General features: G+C 46.9%; 1 protein-coding gene across 2 annotated transcripts; it reads left to right on the forward strand.

The window, feature by feature from the left end:
• The first annotated feature begins 438 nt into the window (after positions 1 to 438).
• RNF222 (ring finger protein 222) lies at positions 439 to 14,882 on the forward strand. 2 transcript variants are annotated; one of them, XM_073607003.1, is made up of 3 exons: positions 439 to 548; positions 871 to 1,006; positions 10,884 to 14,882. In XM_073607003.1, the coding sequence occupies exon 3, from the start codon at positions 10,898 to 10,900 to the stop codon at positions 11,528 to 11,530; it is 633 nt and encodes a 210-aa protein (XP_073463104.1). In that variant the 5' UTR covers positions 439 to 548; positions 871 to 1,006; positions 10,884 to 10,897; the 3' UTR covers positions 11,531 to 14,882. The 2 variants fall into 2 exon arrangements, with proteins under 2 accessions (XP_073463104.1, XP_073463105.1); XM_073607004.1 differs by lacking the exon at positions 439 to 548 and having other exon boundaries at positions 829 to 1,006.
• The last annotated feature ends 1,865 nt before the right edge of the window (positions 14,883 to 16,747 follow it).

Consider the following 16,747-nt stretch of genomic DNA (forward strand, 5'->3'; position numbering starts at 1 on the left):
GTGGCTGCGTTTGATGGGCACAATGGCGGCAATTAATGGGCACAGTGGCTGCGTTTGATGGGCAAAGTGGTGGCAATTGATGGCACAGTGGCTGCGTTTGATGGGCACAGTGGCAGCAATTGATGGGCACAGTGGTGGCAATTGATGGGCACAGTGGCTGCGATTGATGGTACAGTGAGGCTAAAATTGATGGGGTTTTATCAGAATTTTTCATTATTTTTGTGCCCCCCCCCAAAAAAAAATAATTTTGAGAACCAGCCGCCACTGAGCACAAGGAGCCAATTAATTGTGCTACATTGTTCGTGTGCTAACAAGAAATGTGCTGGGAGGAGGAGAGACCAGAGTGACAGAGAGATGAGCTCATCAGTCTACTGCTTCCCCTTTCACTGTCCAGTCACAGGTTGGGGGAGGGACCAGGCTTGTAAGTCTTACTGGCCTGCAGTAGCGACACAAATCAGTTCCCCTGCCATGCGGGACAGGGCTGTGCCGTGTAGCAGAGCTGTGTAATCCTCAGGACTGGATGGACAGAGATACAAATCCTTTGGCAGGTAAAAGAGCTCCCATGTAGGCATGTCATCTGCATATTAAGTCGTTTGCATGGAGTTCAGCTTAAAGGTTTACTCCTAGTGTATTATTCTGGAAATGTGACTTTTAAAGCACTGGCAGCTGTGACAAGAATTGGCTCCCATCTCCATGCCAGAGGCACCAGGCAAGAAACAGGTTAAGCAGCCTCCAGTGAATCATGTCAGACCGTGCAGGACTGGATGAGGAGCAAAACAGCTTTTACTCAATACAGAAGACACCCTACCCGCCCGCCCGCCCGCCTTGCTTCCTCCCTTCCCTGGCTCACAGTCTGCTCTTTTCTTGTAGATCTCCTGGACAGCAGACCTGAAGAAGCGAAGACCTTCCACCACTTGGGAGTCAGTAGACTGGGAAGCGACCACTTCATCGTTTGTATGTTGTTGCTGTCCGCAGCCTTGAAGCCGGCCCTCCTCGTCGCACAAAGGTAAGTTGCCATCACCAGTTATTTAATTGCCAGGAGAAATGATTTACTGCCGGTTTGTGAGAGAAAACATGTTATAGCTGCTGGAAGCAAAATAAACTCAGCGCTAAAAGACACCTAAAGATGATAATAATCAGCTCGCAGCAAACGATTCATCTAAAAACATAAAGTGGTGTCATGGAAAATGCGAATTGTTTGCTATAAGAAACGCATTGAAAAAGAAACATACTGACCGATCGCAGAGCTCGAGAAGCAAGAATGTTCATGCGTCCAACATTAGATTCCAGCGTTTGCTGGTTTTCCTGAAGCGACCACTTTGAGGTTTATCACTCTTTTTTCACATTTCGAATTCAAGTTATATTTTGATCTTATTTGCACAGCAGCCGATACATTGTGCAGGTAGAAATGATTAGAATTGATATATACAGTATAGTTATGAATAGAGCCGCTGATTTGTGAGGAGTGAACAGGGTGGCCATGGAGAAATGACAACCTACTTATTAAATTACGAGTCACTTCTCCCAAAAAATGCTTTTCCAGAGTTTGGTGGATTTTGATGGAGTTTGGTGGAGTTTGGTGGAGTTTAATGGAGTCTAATGCCGCGTACACACGGTCGGACTTTACGGCAGACTTTGCCCGGCGGACTTTTCAAAGTACTTTACGACGGACTTTCTGAATGAACGGACTTGCTTACACACAATCCACCAAAGTCTGTCGAATTCGTACGTGATGACGTACGACCGGACTAAAACAAGGAAGTTCATAGCCAGTAGCCAATAGCTGCCCTAGCGTGGCTTTTTGTCCGTCGGACTAGCATACAGACGAGCGGACTTTTCGACCGGACTCGAGTACGACGGATAGATTTAAAACATGTTTCAAATCTAAGTCCGTCCAACTTTTGAGCAAACAAAGTCCGCTGGAGCCCACACACGATCGAATTGTCCGACGAAATCCCGTCCGCCGGGCAAAGTCTGCCGTAAAGTCCGCTCGTGTGTACGCGGCATAATGGAGTTTGATGGAGTTTAATGGAGTCTAATGGAATTTGATGGAGTTTGATGGAGTTTGATGGAGTTTGGTGGAGTTTGGTGGAGTTTGGACATTTAAATCCCCCAACCGTCTCATCTATCTCTCAGGGACTGTATTGGTAATGGCGCAATATCTGCGCTGAGTTCCTGGGTCTGCTGTGCCCATTAGGAGAGGTTTCCACCATCCCTGATGAAATGTTACATTTAGTTTTAATTTAAAGTGGTTGTACACCCCGTACACCCTGTACACCCCGTATACCCCGTACACCCCGTACACCTTGTACACCCTGTACACCCTGTACACCCCGTACACCCCGTACACCTTGTACACCCTGTACACCCCGTACACCTTGTACACCCTGTACACCCCGTACACCCCGTACACCCCGTACACCCCGTATACCCCGTACACCCCGTACACCCCGTACACCCTGTACACCCCGTACACCCCGTACACCCCGTACACCCTGTACACCCCATACACCCCGTACACCCTGTACACCCCGTACACCCTGTACAACCACTTTTACTTACAGGTAAGCCTATATTAAGACTTACCTGTAGGTGCTGGAAATATCTCCTAAACCTCCACGGTTTAGGAGATATTTACAATAAAGCCGTGCACCGATGTCTACGGCGCATTTGCACTTTAGAAAGGGCAGATCGTGCCGTTTCTAAAGGGGGGTCATGCCGTAAATGACGGCTCCCGCGCGTGTGACGTCACGCGACTCCAGCCAGTTACAGAGCCGGAGTTCGTGGCCCCGGAAGGAAGAGGGGTGAAGGTGGACGCTCGCTGCTAGTGGGGACATTGGTGACATCGTAGGCTTCGGTTTCAGGTAATTGACACATAATGGGCTACTATGCGATGCGATGCGATGCATAGTAGCCCATTATGCTTTACCTTTGCAGGAAAATAAAGAGGAAGTAAAACCCACCAGAGTTTACTTCCTCTTTAAAGTGTAATCCAACTACGCAATTCGAATAGTACATGCCAGCAATTGTGTGCCCCCCTAGTGGCTGCTAGACATGTGCATTCGTTTTCGTCCGAATGCATTTTCGTCCGAATTTCAGGTATTTTCGTTATCGTTTTAACAAACGATAATGAAAGTGCAGAATCCGAAAAACAAAAGATCCGACATAAACAAATGCTTTATTTTCGTTTTCGTTGCTACAACAGTTCGATATAGATAGGAGATTCGACATGATGATGACAATAACAATCTGTGTCCATCGAACCTGTGGTCGAATGTGCCTAACCTTAACTCTATTAGTCCAAGATTATTCTACATAGAGAGAAAAGATTCGACATAGAGAGAAAAGATTCGACGTAGGGGAGAAAAGATAAATAAAAATAATGATGATGATGAGTGTTATTGGCTGATTGTAACCAAAGAGGAGGAGCAGTAAAATAGCTAGAACTAAGTACACACGTACTTTGGCTTATGGTGTCTGTTGAAAGCTCTAAAAAAAATCGACGGAGCAGGTAAACTATACGGCGTCGTACAGTTTAGCTGCTCCGTCGAATCTTCTTTGAACATTCGACAGACCCCATAAGCCTTCAATGACAGATTCGACCTTAATTTGGATTTTCAGACAAATGCAATTTAACGAAAAACGAAATAAATAAAAACGAATTTCGGGAGTAACTAAATAAATTTATTTTTAGGACGAAAACGAAATTCCAAAACGAAATATTTCAGTGTGAACATGTCTAGTGGCTGCTCCCGTTTGTTCAAACTGTGTATGTGCGCAGTGCGCGCTCTCCTTCTCTATTTGAGCTCAGTAGCAACCATGGCTGGATCTAGAGAGGTGCTGGGGTGGACTGCACCCCCCTCCCCCCCCCCCAGATTCCAATTGCACATCACCTCTGCCTCTCTAGCAGTGATAACTGTCCTTTGGCCTGCCAGAAATGATCCCTGTCCTCCACCCTGCTGACCCCTGTACACACCCTGCTGACCCCTGTCCTACACCCTTCTGATCCTGATCCTCTGCCCTACTGACCCCAGTCCTAAGCTCTGCTGGCCCCCTGTACAATACCCTACTGATTCCTATACGATCCCCTGCTGATCATTCATCCTTTGCCCTGCTGACCCTCTGTCCACGCCCTGCTGACCCCTGTCCTCCACCCTGCTGACCCCTGTCCTCCACCCCGTTGACCCCTGTCCATGCCCTGCTGAGCCATGTTCTCCACCCTTCTGATCCCGATCCTCTGCCCTACTGACCCTAGTCCTCAGCTCTGCTGCCCAAGTCCCCTGCCCTACTGACTCCCTAACCTCCACCCTTCAGGCCCCTGTCCTTGGCCCTGCTGACCCCTGTCCTCCGCCCTGCAGACCCCTGTCCTCTGCCCTGCCAGCAGTGACCCCTGTCTTCCACCCTGTTGACCCTGTCCCCAGCCCTGCTGACCCCTGTCCACCGCCCTACTGACCCCCTGTACACTATCCTACTGGTTCCTATACAATCCCCTGCTGACCATTCATCCTTTGCCCTGCTGACCCTCTGTCCAAGCCCTGCTGACCCCTGTCCTCCACCCTGCTGACCCCTGTACATGCCCTACTGACCCCTGTCCTCCACCCTTCTGATCCTGATCCTCTGCCCTACTGACCCCAGTCCTCAGCTCTGCTGACCCCCTGTACAATACCCTACTGATTCCTATACGATCCCCTGCTGATCATTAATCTTTTGCCCTGCTGACCCTCTTTCCACGCCCTGGTGATCCCTGTCCTCCACCCTGCTGACCCCTGTCCTCCACCCTGCTGACCCCTGTCCATGCCCTGCTGAGCCCTGTCCTCCACCCTTCTGATCCTGATCCTCTGTCCTACTGACCCCAATCCTCAGCTCTGCTGACCCCAGTCCCCTGCCCTACTGACCCCCTGACCTCCACCCTTTAGGCCCCTGTCCTTGGCCCTGCTGACCCCTGTCCTCCGCCCTGCAGACCCCTGTCCTCTGCCCTGCCAACAGTGACCCCTGTTGACCCTGTCCCCAGCCCTGCTGACCCCTGTCCATCGCCCTACTGACCCCCTGTACACTATCCTACTGATTCCTATATAATCCCCTGCTGACCATTCATCCTTTGCCCTGTTGACCCTCTGTCCAAGCCCTGCTGACCCCTGTCCAGCACCCTGCTGACCCCTGTACATGCCCTACTGACCCCTGTTCTCCACCCTTCTGATCCTGATCCTCTGCCCTACTGACCCCAGTCCTCAGCTCTGCTGACCCCCTGTACAATACCCTACTGATTCCTATGCGATCCTCTACTGATCATTCATCCTTTGCCCTGCTGACCCTCTGTCCACGCCCTGCTGAGCCCTGTCCTCCACCCTTCTGATCCTGTTTCTCTGCCCTACTGACCCCAGTCCTCAGCTCTACTTACCCCAGTCCTCAGCTCTACTGACCCCAGTCCTCAGCTCTACTGACCCCAGTCCTCAGCTCTATCTACCCCAGTCCTCAGCCCTACTGACACCCTGTACAATATACTACTGATTCCTATACGATCCCCTGCTGACCATTAATCCTTTGCCCTGTTGACCCTCTGTACACAGCCCTGCTGACCTCCCATCCTCTGTTCCCTGACATTTTTTACTGCACCCCCACATCAGACAGGCTAGATCTGTCTCTGGTAGCAACAACCTTAGATGAGCTGAACAATACAATTGTGCGCCCCTAGTGGCTGCTTAGGGCCACCTAAGTTACATGCATGCACAGTGCGCTCTCTCCGTCTCTAGCTGAGCTCAGACGCTGCATCTAGAGAAGGAGAGAGTACACTGTGCATGTGCACCGGTTGAATGGCCCAAAGAGGCCGCCAGGAGGCGCATATTTGTTCTGTTAAGCCCAAGGACCCCCCTCCACCCCGTCTGCATGTGTAATGGGAGGATGTGCAGCATTTGAAACAGGAGGCATTCTGGTATGAAGTATTCAGACAATATAGAATTACACAGTGGGATTTTTGGAAAATGTTTCTAAAGGTGAACTGACGCTTTAATACATTTTTATAAAATGTTTTAAATAAAAAAGAATTATGGGCCTGTGCGATCCTTGCATGCTAATGGTTTACCCCTTGGGATGGTTGTCCCTCATGCTCTAATATGGAATGACGTTTAGTCCTATGATGTTGATAAGTGGTACTTTATCCCTGATGAAGATATTAAAAGTTGAAAGATACGAAACGCGTTGGTTGGCCCAGTCCATGGAAAGAGCTGACAATCAAGGATTTTATTGGTTGTGTAGTTTAAACTAGTTACTGGGAATACCACTTAATATTTACCAACAAAGTCATTGGACTTATGTTTGGTCTTACAATAGGCCAGGCATGTCCAAAATCCAGCCTGCGGGCCAATTGCAGCCTGTGGTCTGGTTTCATACGCCCCCCCCCCCCCAGTAATTTGCATATATATATCTTTTGTGGCCCCCAACGAATCCTTAAATCTTAAAATGAGGGTGTGTGTTATAAGCCGATAAATACATATATGTATCCAAATAACACGCCCGAGCTCATCCTTAGACTCTTCACCATACACAGTCACAAAGGCAAGAGAATTCTTGTTGGGCAGTGTTTTAGTTCATTTGCATTTAATTTTAATGGTTCAAAGAATGTCAGGCAAAATGGTCGGCCCTCACGCATGTTCACTTCATCTAATCTGGCCCTCTAAAGTTTGGACACCCCTGGAATAGACTGTGCAGTGCTTCAAGGCTGTGGCTCTGTTACCTCCCCCTGGGCTTCTAGAACTCGCTGGATAGTTCTAAAACTTAGAGTGTGGAGGAACAGAGACCGCAACCTGAATATTTATGGGGTTCCCACCAATCCCTGAGAAAGCAAGGCTCAGTAGGTGGGGGAACAGTTCCATAAATAGTCAGAAGCCTGTGGCAGTCGGGGAGCAAAGTCCAGGGTCCAGTCGTCTGGAGGGAACCCCTGTGCTGGGGGGGGGGGGGCCCTACCCCTGGGCAGAAGGAATGCCAGGAGAGGGGGAGAGCGAGAGAGGATAACCTAGAAGCCTCATACCCTTCACCAGCCTCAGCTGGACTTAGCTGAAGCCCTTCTGAAAGCAAGACCTGGCCCGTATAGCAGTGTGCCCATACAGCAGCCTCTTGGATTCCAGGAACTACTAAAAGGGACGAGTGAGTAACTTCAGTTCCCGTTTACCCCAAGCCTGTACAGAGAGGTCAGTAGGGCTGCAATACTTTACATGTCCAGGACCAAGGGACGGCTTAGAGCCAAGGCAAAGCAGCCAGAAGCTCCCCCATATCTCATTATCCAATCGAGTGGACTGGAACTTTAAGTAATTGTTGTTTACAACACCGCTCGGGGATGCAGAGCTTCCCCACCTCCTTGTTTTGGCATTGAGAGTAAAAGTTGGTTTAAGCTGTTAAAGTGTCACCAAATATCAGACAAAGGCTAATGTGAAAAGGTTGTGTAACTTTTTGTCCTCTTATATTCTCGAATTGCATGTAGCATGGAGTTATAGACTTTTCCCCATATGAAGGCAGACCTTTTATGTTAGGATCTGCTGAGCGATCTCAACTTCATCCTAAAAATCCCACCAAACTGTGGTGGAAACTCTTCGAGCCCCTCTGCCTTAAAAAAAACTCATTAAAGAAGCAAAACAATTTTGAGATCTCTAGTCAACAGTCAGTTTGGGAGCTAATAGTTTTTGGATCAAATCCAGTGGATTGGATCAAATCCAGACTTCGGCCCTTTTCTTGCTTTTATCCAGCTCCAGGGCACTATGCCATCTGCGGACACCAACAATTGGGCAAGTGTCCTCACATTCCCACCAACAATTGGGAATATGTCCTCCCACTGACACCAATGATGGGGCATATGTCCTCCCACTGACACCAATAATGGGGTACAATTCCTCCCACTGACACCAATGATGGGGCACAATTCTTCCCACTGACACCAGTGATGGGACACTATTCCTCCCACTGATACCAATGATGGGGCACTATTCCTCCCACTGATACCAATGATGGGGCACTATTCCTCCCACTGACACCAATGATGGGGCACAATTCCTCTCACTGGCACCAATGATGGGGCACTATTCCTTCCACTGTCACCAATGATGGGGCACTATTCCTCCCACTGACACCAATGATGGGGCACAATTCTTCCCACTGACACCAACAATTGGGCATATGTCCTCCCACTGACACCAATGAAGGGGCACAGTTCCTCCCACTGACACCAACAATAGGGCACAATTCCTCCCAATGACACCAACAATGGGGCACAATTCCTCCGAATTACACCAATGATGGAGCACAATTTTTCCTACTGACACCAACAATTGGGCACATGTCCTCCCACCAATGAAGCGGCAAAATTCCTCCTAATGACCCCAGTAATGGGGCACTATTCCTTCCAGGAGTATTGTTTACTTCCATTGACTCCTGTCACTAAATAAAATGGTCACCTAACAGTCCTGGTTTGCTTTGCTTCAAAAATGATTCCCATGTTGCTTTCTTGGTGCTTCAAAGCGTCTCCAAAGCCTCTATAGAAGTCTATGACAACTCTCACTAACAGCACCTGAAGCTTTTGAGAGGCTTTTATTTAGCGTTTGTTTTGGAGGTATTGCAGGCATACAATATCCCAGGATGCACTGGGAAATCAACAAACAAACCAGAGAGACATCATCAACAGTCACTTTAGGTTCATGTATATATTCTGGTGCAGACGTCATGTCTGGTGTGCAGCGTGGAGCAGCAGGAAGGTGAGCGGGGTCCGGACCACAGCAGAGCAACTAGCAGATGGCACACCTGGTGTGCAACATTGGGGCAATATAGCGAAAGGTGAGCGGGGACCAGGGAGAGAGGACTGAGCATCAGGGGATCAGCAGAGTTGGTGGATTGGAGCATGAGAAACTAGCAATGTCACATATGGCACACAGTGTGGGAGCAACATAGCGGAAGGTGAGTGGAGACCAGAGAGAGAGGAGAATCAGCAAACCAGAGGATCAGCAGAGCTGGGGGTTACTACTGAGCAGAGGATCAGCAGAGCTGGGGGTTACTACTAAGCGTGGCATCAGCAGAGCTGGGGGTTACTACTAAGCGGGGCATCAGCAGAGCTGGGGGTTACTACTGAGCGGGGCATCAGCAGAGCTTGGGGTTACTACTGAGTGTGGGATCAGCAGAGCTGGGGGTTACTACTAAGCGGGGCATCAGCAGAGCTTGGGGTTACTACTGAGCGGGGCATCAGCAGAGCTGGGGGTTACTACTGAGCGGGGGATCAGCAGAGCTGGGGGTTACTACTGAGCGGGGGATCAGCAGAGCTGGGGGTTACTACTGAGCGGGGGATCAGCAGAGCTGGAGGTTACTACTGAGTGGGGGATCAGCAGAGCTGGTGGATTGGAGCATGAGAAACTAGCATTGTCACATATGGCACACAGTGTGGGAGCAACATAGCGGAAGGTGAGTGGAGACCAGAGAGAGAGGAGAATCAGCAAACCAGAGGATCAGCAGAGCTTTGGGTTACTACTGAGCGGGGGATCAGCAGAGGTGGGCATTACTACTGAGTGGGGGAGCCAGCTAAGCTGGGGGTAGTACTGAGCAGGGGATCTGCTGAACGAGAGTACTTATGAGCTGGAAACCTGCTGAACAGGGGTAATAATGAGCTGGGGATCTGCTGAGTGGGTGTAATACTGAGCCTGGGTTCTACTGGGCCCCTTTAAAATAAATAGAAGATCTGAACAAATTAATGGGGGAGGGGCAACTACATAACAAATGATGTTTAATGTAGAAAAATGTAAAATAATGCATTTGGGTGGCAAAAATCTGAATGCAATCTATACACTGGGGGGAGAACCTCTGGGGGAATCTAGGATGGAAAAGGACCTGGGGGTCCTAGTAGATGATAGGCTCAGCAATGGCAGGCAATGCCAAGCTGCTGCTAACAAAGCAAACAGAATATTGGCATTAAAAGGGGGATCAACTCCAGAGATAAAACGATAATTCTCCCACTCTACAAGACTCTGGTCCGGCCGCACCTGGAGTATGCTGTCCAGTTCTGGGCACCAGTCCTCAGGAAGGATGTACTGGAAATGGAGCGAGTACAAAGAAGGGCAACAAAGCTAATAAAGGGTCTGGAGGATCTTAGTTATGAGGAAAGGTTGCGAGCTCTGAACTTATTCTCTCTGGAGAAGAGACGCTTGAGAGGGGATATGATTTCAATTTACAAATACTGTACTGGTGACCCCACAATAGGGAGAAAACTTTTTCGCGGAAGGGAGTTTAACAAGACTCGGGGCCACTCATTAACATTAGAAGAAAAGAGGTTTAACCTTAAACTACGTAGAGGGTTCTTTACTGTAAGAGCGGCAAGGATGTGGAATTCCCTTCCACAGGCAGTGGTCTCAGCGGGGAGCATTGATAGCTTCAAGAAACTATTAGATAATCACCTGAATGACCGCAATATACAGGGATATGTAATGTAATACTGACACATTATCACACACATAGGTTGGACTTGATGGACTTGTGTCTTTTTTCAGCCTCACCTACTATGTAACACACACACAAGGCAGTTGCCAAGCTTCAATAAAGCTTCAAAATAGCATCACTGAAGCATCAAAAACACATTAAAAAACAAGTTAAAGTGGTAGGCGCTTTAATGTGTGCGAAAGTCAAAGCAAGTGTAAATGATCCCTTAAAGGGTACGTAACCCCAACAATAAACATTTTTTTTCTTCCTTTTGGTCTGATAAATAATTCACTGAATGCATTTTGTTCTACCTGTTTCAGCCCAACCGTAACTCACGCTCCATTGTACGTTAATGAGGTCCTCCATTTCGTTTAAGAATCAGCATGAAGTTATTTTGTTCCGGTTACCATGTCACTAAATATTTTTTCTTTGGTTTTCAGAAAAAACAGAGGCCATGTCTAATGAAGACAACGCCAAAGAGACTCCTGCCAATGAGTGCCCCGTCTGCTATGAACGCCTCCAAAACCCAAGTACATCCGAGCGGAGGTTGAGCTGCGGCCACTCCTTCTGCCATGACTGTTTGGTGAAGTATCTTGTGACGGCCAAGAAAGAGGGCTCAATAAAAAAGAACATCATCTGTCCTCTGTGCCGATATGTGACCTTTCTCACCAACAGGGGCCTTATTTTACCTCCACGGACTGGAGAACTCAACAAGATCTTGGAAGTTCCCGTCACTCCATCAGGCCTAAGGCACGCGCCTTCGCTTCTCAGAAACCCCAACACTTTGGTCGTCCCCATCACCGAGACAAGTGAGTCAGACAACTCTCACCTTTCCAGGTGCACCTGCCTCGGAGACGCCAACCTCGACTCGGTCAACCACGCGTACGGTTCCCAAATCTTTGTCATCAGCGACCAAGGGCAGCCAATGTATAACGAGGACGTAATCGCCGATACGCCAACCCACCATGTTGATGCCAGGGCCCACTGCTGCCGGTCTCCATCCATAGTGTTGGTCCTGTTGCTAATATTTCTTGTGGCTGTCATGGCGGCGGTGTTGCCGTGGATACTTTTGGTCAAAAAAGCGTGAAGAAGACTCCTCCATGTAATGTAATAATCGTGATCGTGACTAGTGGAAGGGATGTCTCTCCTCCTTTCAGAAGACCTTCTGAGATGATGTCTAGATTGGTCATGGAGGAGGACAAGACTGTTTGGACTAAAAAGTTTGGGTTAGTTTCTAGGAACACGTGGAGACAGTGATTTTTGTTGAATTTATTTAGGTGTCCAGTAGAAGAACTGGTTTTGGGGAGCCATCAGATCATCCCTTTTAATGTCTCATTCAGGTCCACTTTGGGATGTGGACATCTGATGGAGCCCTGGGCCTTATAAATGTGTAAGCTCCGTGTCAGAGCTTACACAGAGTCAATGACTTTCTCTACTACCAGCCCGCCAGAGAAACCCTGGAAATTGGCCAAACCCACCATCCCAGAAATTGAGGCAGAAGGTCACATGTTCCCCCCCATGTGTAGAAGTACTGGGTAGTCTTGAGGTATCCAACACACAAATGGAGTAGTGGTGACGAGTGACGAAGAAATTAAAGAACCTTTGCTCTTTGGGAATGGGACAAAATTGAAAATCATTAGGCTATTTTCTCAGTTTGAATGTTATTCAATCATTGAAAATAGAATGTCTCTGAGTGTCTCCGAGTGTCTCCGAGTGTCACCGCGTGGTCTCAGAGCGTTGCTTTGCCTCCGGCACCCCCGCACCTCTGGCCACATGCGGTACTGCAAAGACAAGCAGTGGCTGTGGAACGGATTATCTGAGCTTCCATTATTTCCTATGGGGAAACTCGCTTTGATATACGAGTGCTTTGGATTACAAGCATTCTTCTGGAACTAATTATGCTCGTAATCCAAGGCATTACCGTAAGTAGTCATTTTCATATGCCCGTGGGACTTTTCAGAAGCTTCACCAAACACCAACGAATCAACAGTTACTTTAAAAAAAAAAAATCCAATTTATATTTACTTATAAAAGTCATTAGGTTATTTTCTCTGCAGGTCAAATGTTATTCATTCAAACAGGATAGCTTGACTCAGGGAAATACCACAGCACGGTCACTAGATGGAGGTGATGATCATATGAAAATGACTAGTAATTCTTTTTTTCATCAGCTCCTTCTAGTGGTCGTAATATGGTATTTCCCTGAGTCACTCTAAGCTGTATGAATGAATAACATTCAACCTGGAAGGAAAAATAGCCTAATGGCTTTCGTTTTTGTTCCCATTCTCACAGAACAAATGTGAATGCAGTTTCACAGGATCAATAGGTCTGCTTTTTATATATATATATATATATACACCCCAATGTGTACTCTCATTTTTGTGTATATACAGGAGGTTCTGTTATAAATCCTGGAGTCACGGGAAATCGGTGGTGGGCCCACACGAATCTGCAACGTGTCTCCTTTCATTGTCTAACCTGAAAGAAATGGACTGTTTTAGTTGCTATGGACAATACAACATTTTTCACAACAGCTCCACCTTGAAAAGCCATCCTCGAGCTCCACCACTCCAGTGACGTCACCTAGGCTGAGATGATGTCATCAGTCTGCTGCAGGCAGGAGGAGGCATTTCCACAGTCTCCATTTCCTCAGTCCCCATTTCCTCAGTCCCCCCCCCAGTGATCAGACTGTAACATTGTAACGTTTGTGAGCTGCACAGACCCCGGGATTTACACTATTTGTGTCACCTTTGAGCTATGATCTAAGGAAGTAGATGGTGACCTTTTTATTTTCTTTCTAAAAGAAGCCACAGCCTGAATTAAAAAGCCTGTTCCCCACCAGTATGCCTCAAAGTAGGACCCTTGCTTTGCCAACTGGAGAGCTCTAGCTCTGGCTCAGTAAGGGCGGGGGGGGACCTCTGCATGAGACCACTGCTTCCCCACAAAGAGCAAGGGTCCTTCTTCGCAGCTTTCTGGCAGGGGACTGGCTTTTCTGCTCATAGTAAGTACAAGCCGGCAACTCGACAGCTTCCTCGTCGTTTTATTTGCACATTATAGCAGTAACATAATCCAAATTTACTGACGCGTTTCGGCCTAAGCCTTCATCATAGCATGGCTTCTCTACTCAGGCTGTGGCTGCTTTTGAAAGGTAACAAACTATAAAGACATTGAAAACCTTTTGTTTTGAAGCACCTGCAATTATACATGTGCAAATAGCTTCGTTCCAGAGTCGTTTTACGACGAAATCCGACAAATTCGTTCATTCGGAAATATTCAAATTAGCAGCAACCTGTTTAACAAATTTTTCAGAAAAATTGAAAATCCGAAAATAAAAAATTAGAAGATTCGGAAATTAGAAAATTTGGAAATTCCAAGATCCGAAAATCGAATATTCGTAAATTATTATACGAGATTTATATAGCGCCAACAGTAAATTAGAAGATTCGTAAATTAGAAGATTCGTAAATTAGAAAATTCAAAAATTATTAAAAACAGAAAAGCGAAAATTCGGAAATTAGAAAATAAAAAAATTCAAAAGAATGAAAATACAAAAACCCCAAAAATTTGAAAATCTGAAATAATAACTAACAATACCTATTACTAACTATTAAATGATAGGTATTGGAATTTCCTTTAAAATTTGGCTGTTAGTGAACGTAACGAATACAAATTTATCCAAAGTTACGGATTTTCCAAAATAACGAATGTTGTATCTAAACGAATGGAACGTAACAAATTAATAATAGTAATAAATAACAATAATAATAATAAAAATGTTTTATTATTAGCGTTTATTATTATTAATTAGTTACGTTCCATTCGTTTGGATGCGGCATCCGTTATTTTGGATATTTCCTACATTCGGATACATTCGTATTCGTTACGATCACTAACAGCCAAATTTGAAGGGAAATTCCAGTACCTATCATTTAATAGTTATTATTAGCTAGTTAGTTAGTTATTATTTCAGATTTTTGAATTTTTCGGATTTTCTTTCTTGTTTTCGAATTTTAAAAAAAATTTGGATTTTCGAATTTACGAATTTTTTCAAAATAACGAATTTCTATCATAACGAATGACCCAAAAAACAAAACAAAAAAACCCCCCAAATGAAACAAAAAACAAAAAAAAAACCACACACACATTTTTTGGCGGTGTACATGTCTACCTGCAATGTATTTAGCTGATTTAAACTGGGGGTTCAATTGGTCGTTGACTATTCAATTGTTTTCTATTGCTGTATGTTGTTTCGCTGTGTATATTTTATATGTAAATCATTGTGTGATTTATTTGAATTTGCTGATATAAAGAAAAAGTAACATTGTTTCTCATGGCAGTTGGTTAATGATCGCATCACTTTTGTAGCTCCATAGGACAGGCTCTTTGCTTACCGGCCTCTGAAAAGCGATCTGTGGTGAATGACTTTTCAGAGGACGGTATAACAACAGCTGGCAGGCATTAGGAAGGTGCTACTGACACCTCTTGACTAGGGATGAGCTTCGAGTTCGAGTCGAACTCATGTTCGACTCGAACATTGGCTGTTCGCAAGTTCACCGAACAGCGAACAATTTGGGGTGTTCGCGGCAAATTCGAATGCCGCGGAACACCCTTTAAAAGTCTATGGGAGAAATCAAAAGTGCTAATTTTAAAGGCTAATATGCAAGTTATTGTCATAAAAAGTGTTTGGGGACCTGGGTCCTGCCCTTTGGGGACATGGATCAATGCAAAAAAAAGTTTTAAAAACGGCCGTTTTTTCAGGAGCAGTGATTTTAATAATACTTAAAGTCAATCAATAAAAGTGTAATATCCCTTTAAATTTCGTACCTGGGGGGTGTCTATAGTGTGCCTGTAAAGGGGCGCATGTTTCCTGTGTTTAGAACAGTCTGACAGCAAAATGACATTTTGAAGGAAAAAACTCATTTAAAACTACCCGCGGCTATTGCATTGCCGACAATACACATAGAAGTTCATTGATAAAAACGGCATGGGAATTCCCCAAAGGGGAACCCCGAACCAAAATTTAAAAAAAAAAAATGACGTGGGGGTCCCCCTAAATTCCATACCAGGCCCTTCAGGTCTGGTATGGATATTAAGGGGAACCCCGGCCAAAATTTAAAAAAAAAAAATGACGTGGGGTTCCCCCTAAATTCCATACCAGACCCTTCAGGTCTGGTATGGATTTTAAGGGGAACCCCGCGCCAAAAAAAAAACGGCGTGGGGTCCCCCCAAAAATCCATACCAGACCCTTATCCGAGCACGCAACCTGGCAAGCCCCAGGAAAAGAGGGGGGGACGAGAGTGCGGCCCCCCCTCCCTCCTGAACCGTACCAGGCCACATGCCCTCAACATTGGGAGGGTGCTTTGGGGTAGCCCCCCAAAACACCTTGTCCCCATGTTGATGAGGACAAGGGCCTCATCCCCACAACCCTGGCCGGTGGTTGTGGGGGTCTGCGGGCGGGGGGCTTATCGGAATCTGGAAGCCCCCTTTAACAAGGTGACCCCCAGATCCCGGCCCCCCCCCTGTGTGAAATGGTAAGGGGGTACTTATTATGTACCCCTACCATTTCACGAAAAAAGTGTCAAAAATGTTAAAAATGACAAGAGACAGTTTTTGACAATTCCTTTATTTAAATGCTTCTTCTTTCTTCTATCTTGCTTCATCTTCTGGTTCTTCTGGCTCTTCTGGTTCTTCTGGTTCTTCCTCTGGCGTTCTCGTCCAGCATCTCCTCCGCGGCGTCTTCTGTCTTCTTCTCCTCGGGCCGCTCCGCACCCATGGCATGGGGGGGAGGCTCCCGCTCTTCTCTTCTTCTCTTCTTCTTTTCTTCTTTTCTTCTTTTCTTCTCTTCTTCTCTTCTTCTTCATTTTCTTCTCCGGGCCGCTCCGCAATCCATGCTGACATGGAGGGAGGCTCCCGCTGTGTGACGGCGCTCCTCGTCTGACAGTTCTTAAATAACGGGGGGGGGGGGGGCCACCCGGTGACCCCGCCCCCCTCTGACGCACGGTGACTTGACGGGACTTCCCTGTGACGTCACGGGGAATGCCACAGGGAAGTCCCGTCAAGTCACCGTGCGTCAGAGGGGGGCGGGGTCACCGGGTGGCCCCGCCCCCCCGTTATTTAAGAACTGTCAGACGAGGAGCGCCGTCACACAGCGGGAGCCTCCCTCCATGCCAGCATGGATTGCGGAGCGGCCCGGAGAAGAAAATGAAGAAGAAGAGAAGAAGAGAAGAAAAGAAGAAAAGAAGAAGAGAAGAAGAGAAGAGCGGGAGCCTCCCCCCCATGCCATGGGTGCGGAGCGGCCCGAGGA

Source organism: Aquarana catesbeiana, linkage group LG12 (genome assembly GCF_042186555.1).
Source record: "Aquarana catesbeiana isolate 2022-GZ linkage group LG12, ASM4218655v1, whole genome shotgun sequence".
Taxonomy (NCBI): Eukaryota; Metazoa; Chordata; class Amphibia; order Anura; family Ranidae; genus Aquarana; species Aquarana catesbeiana.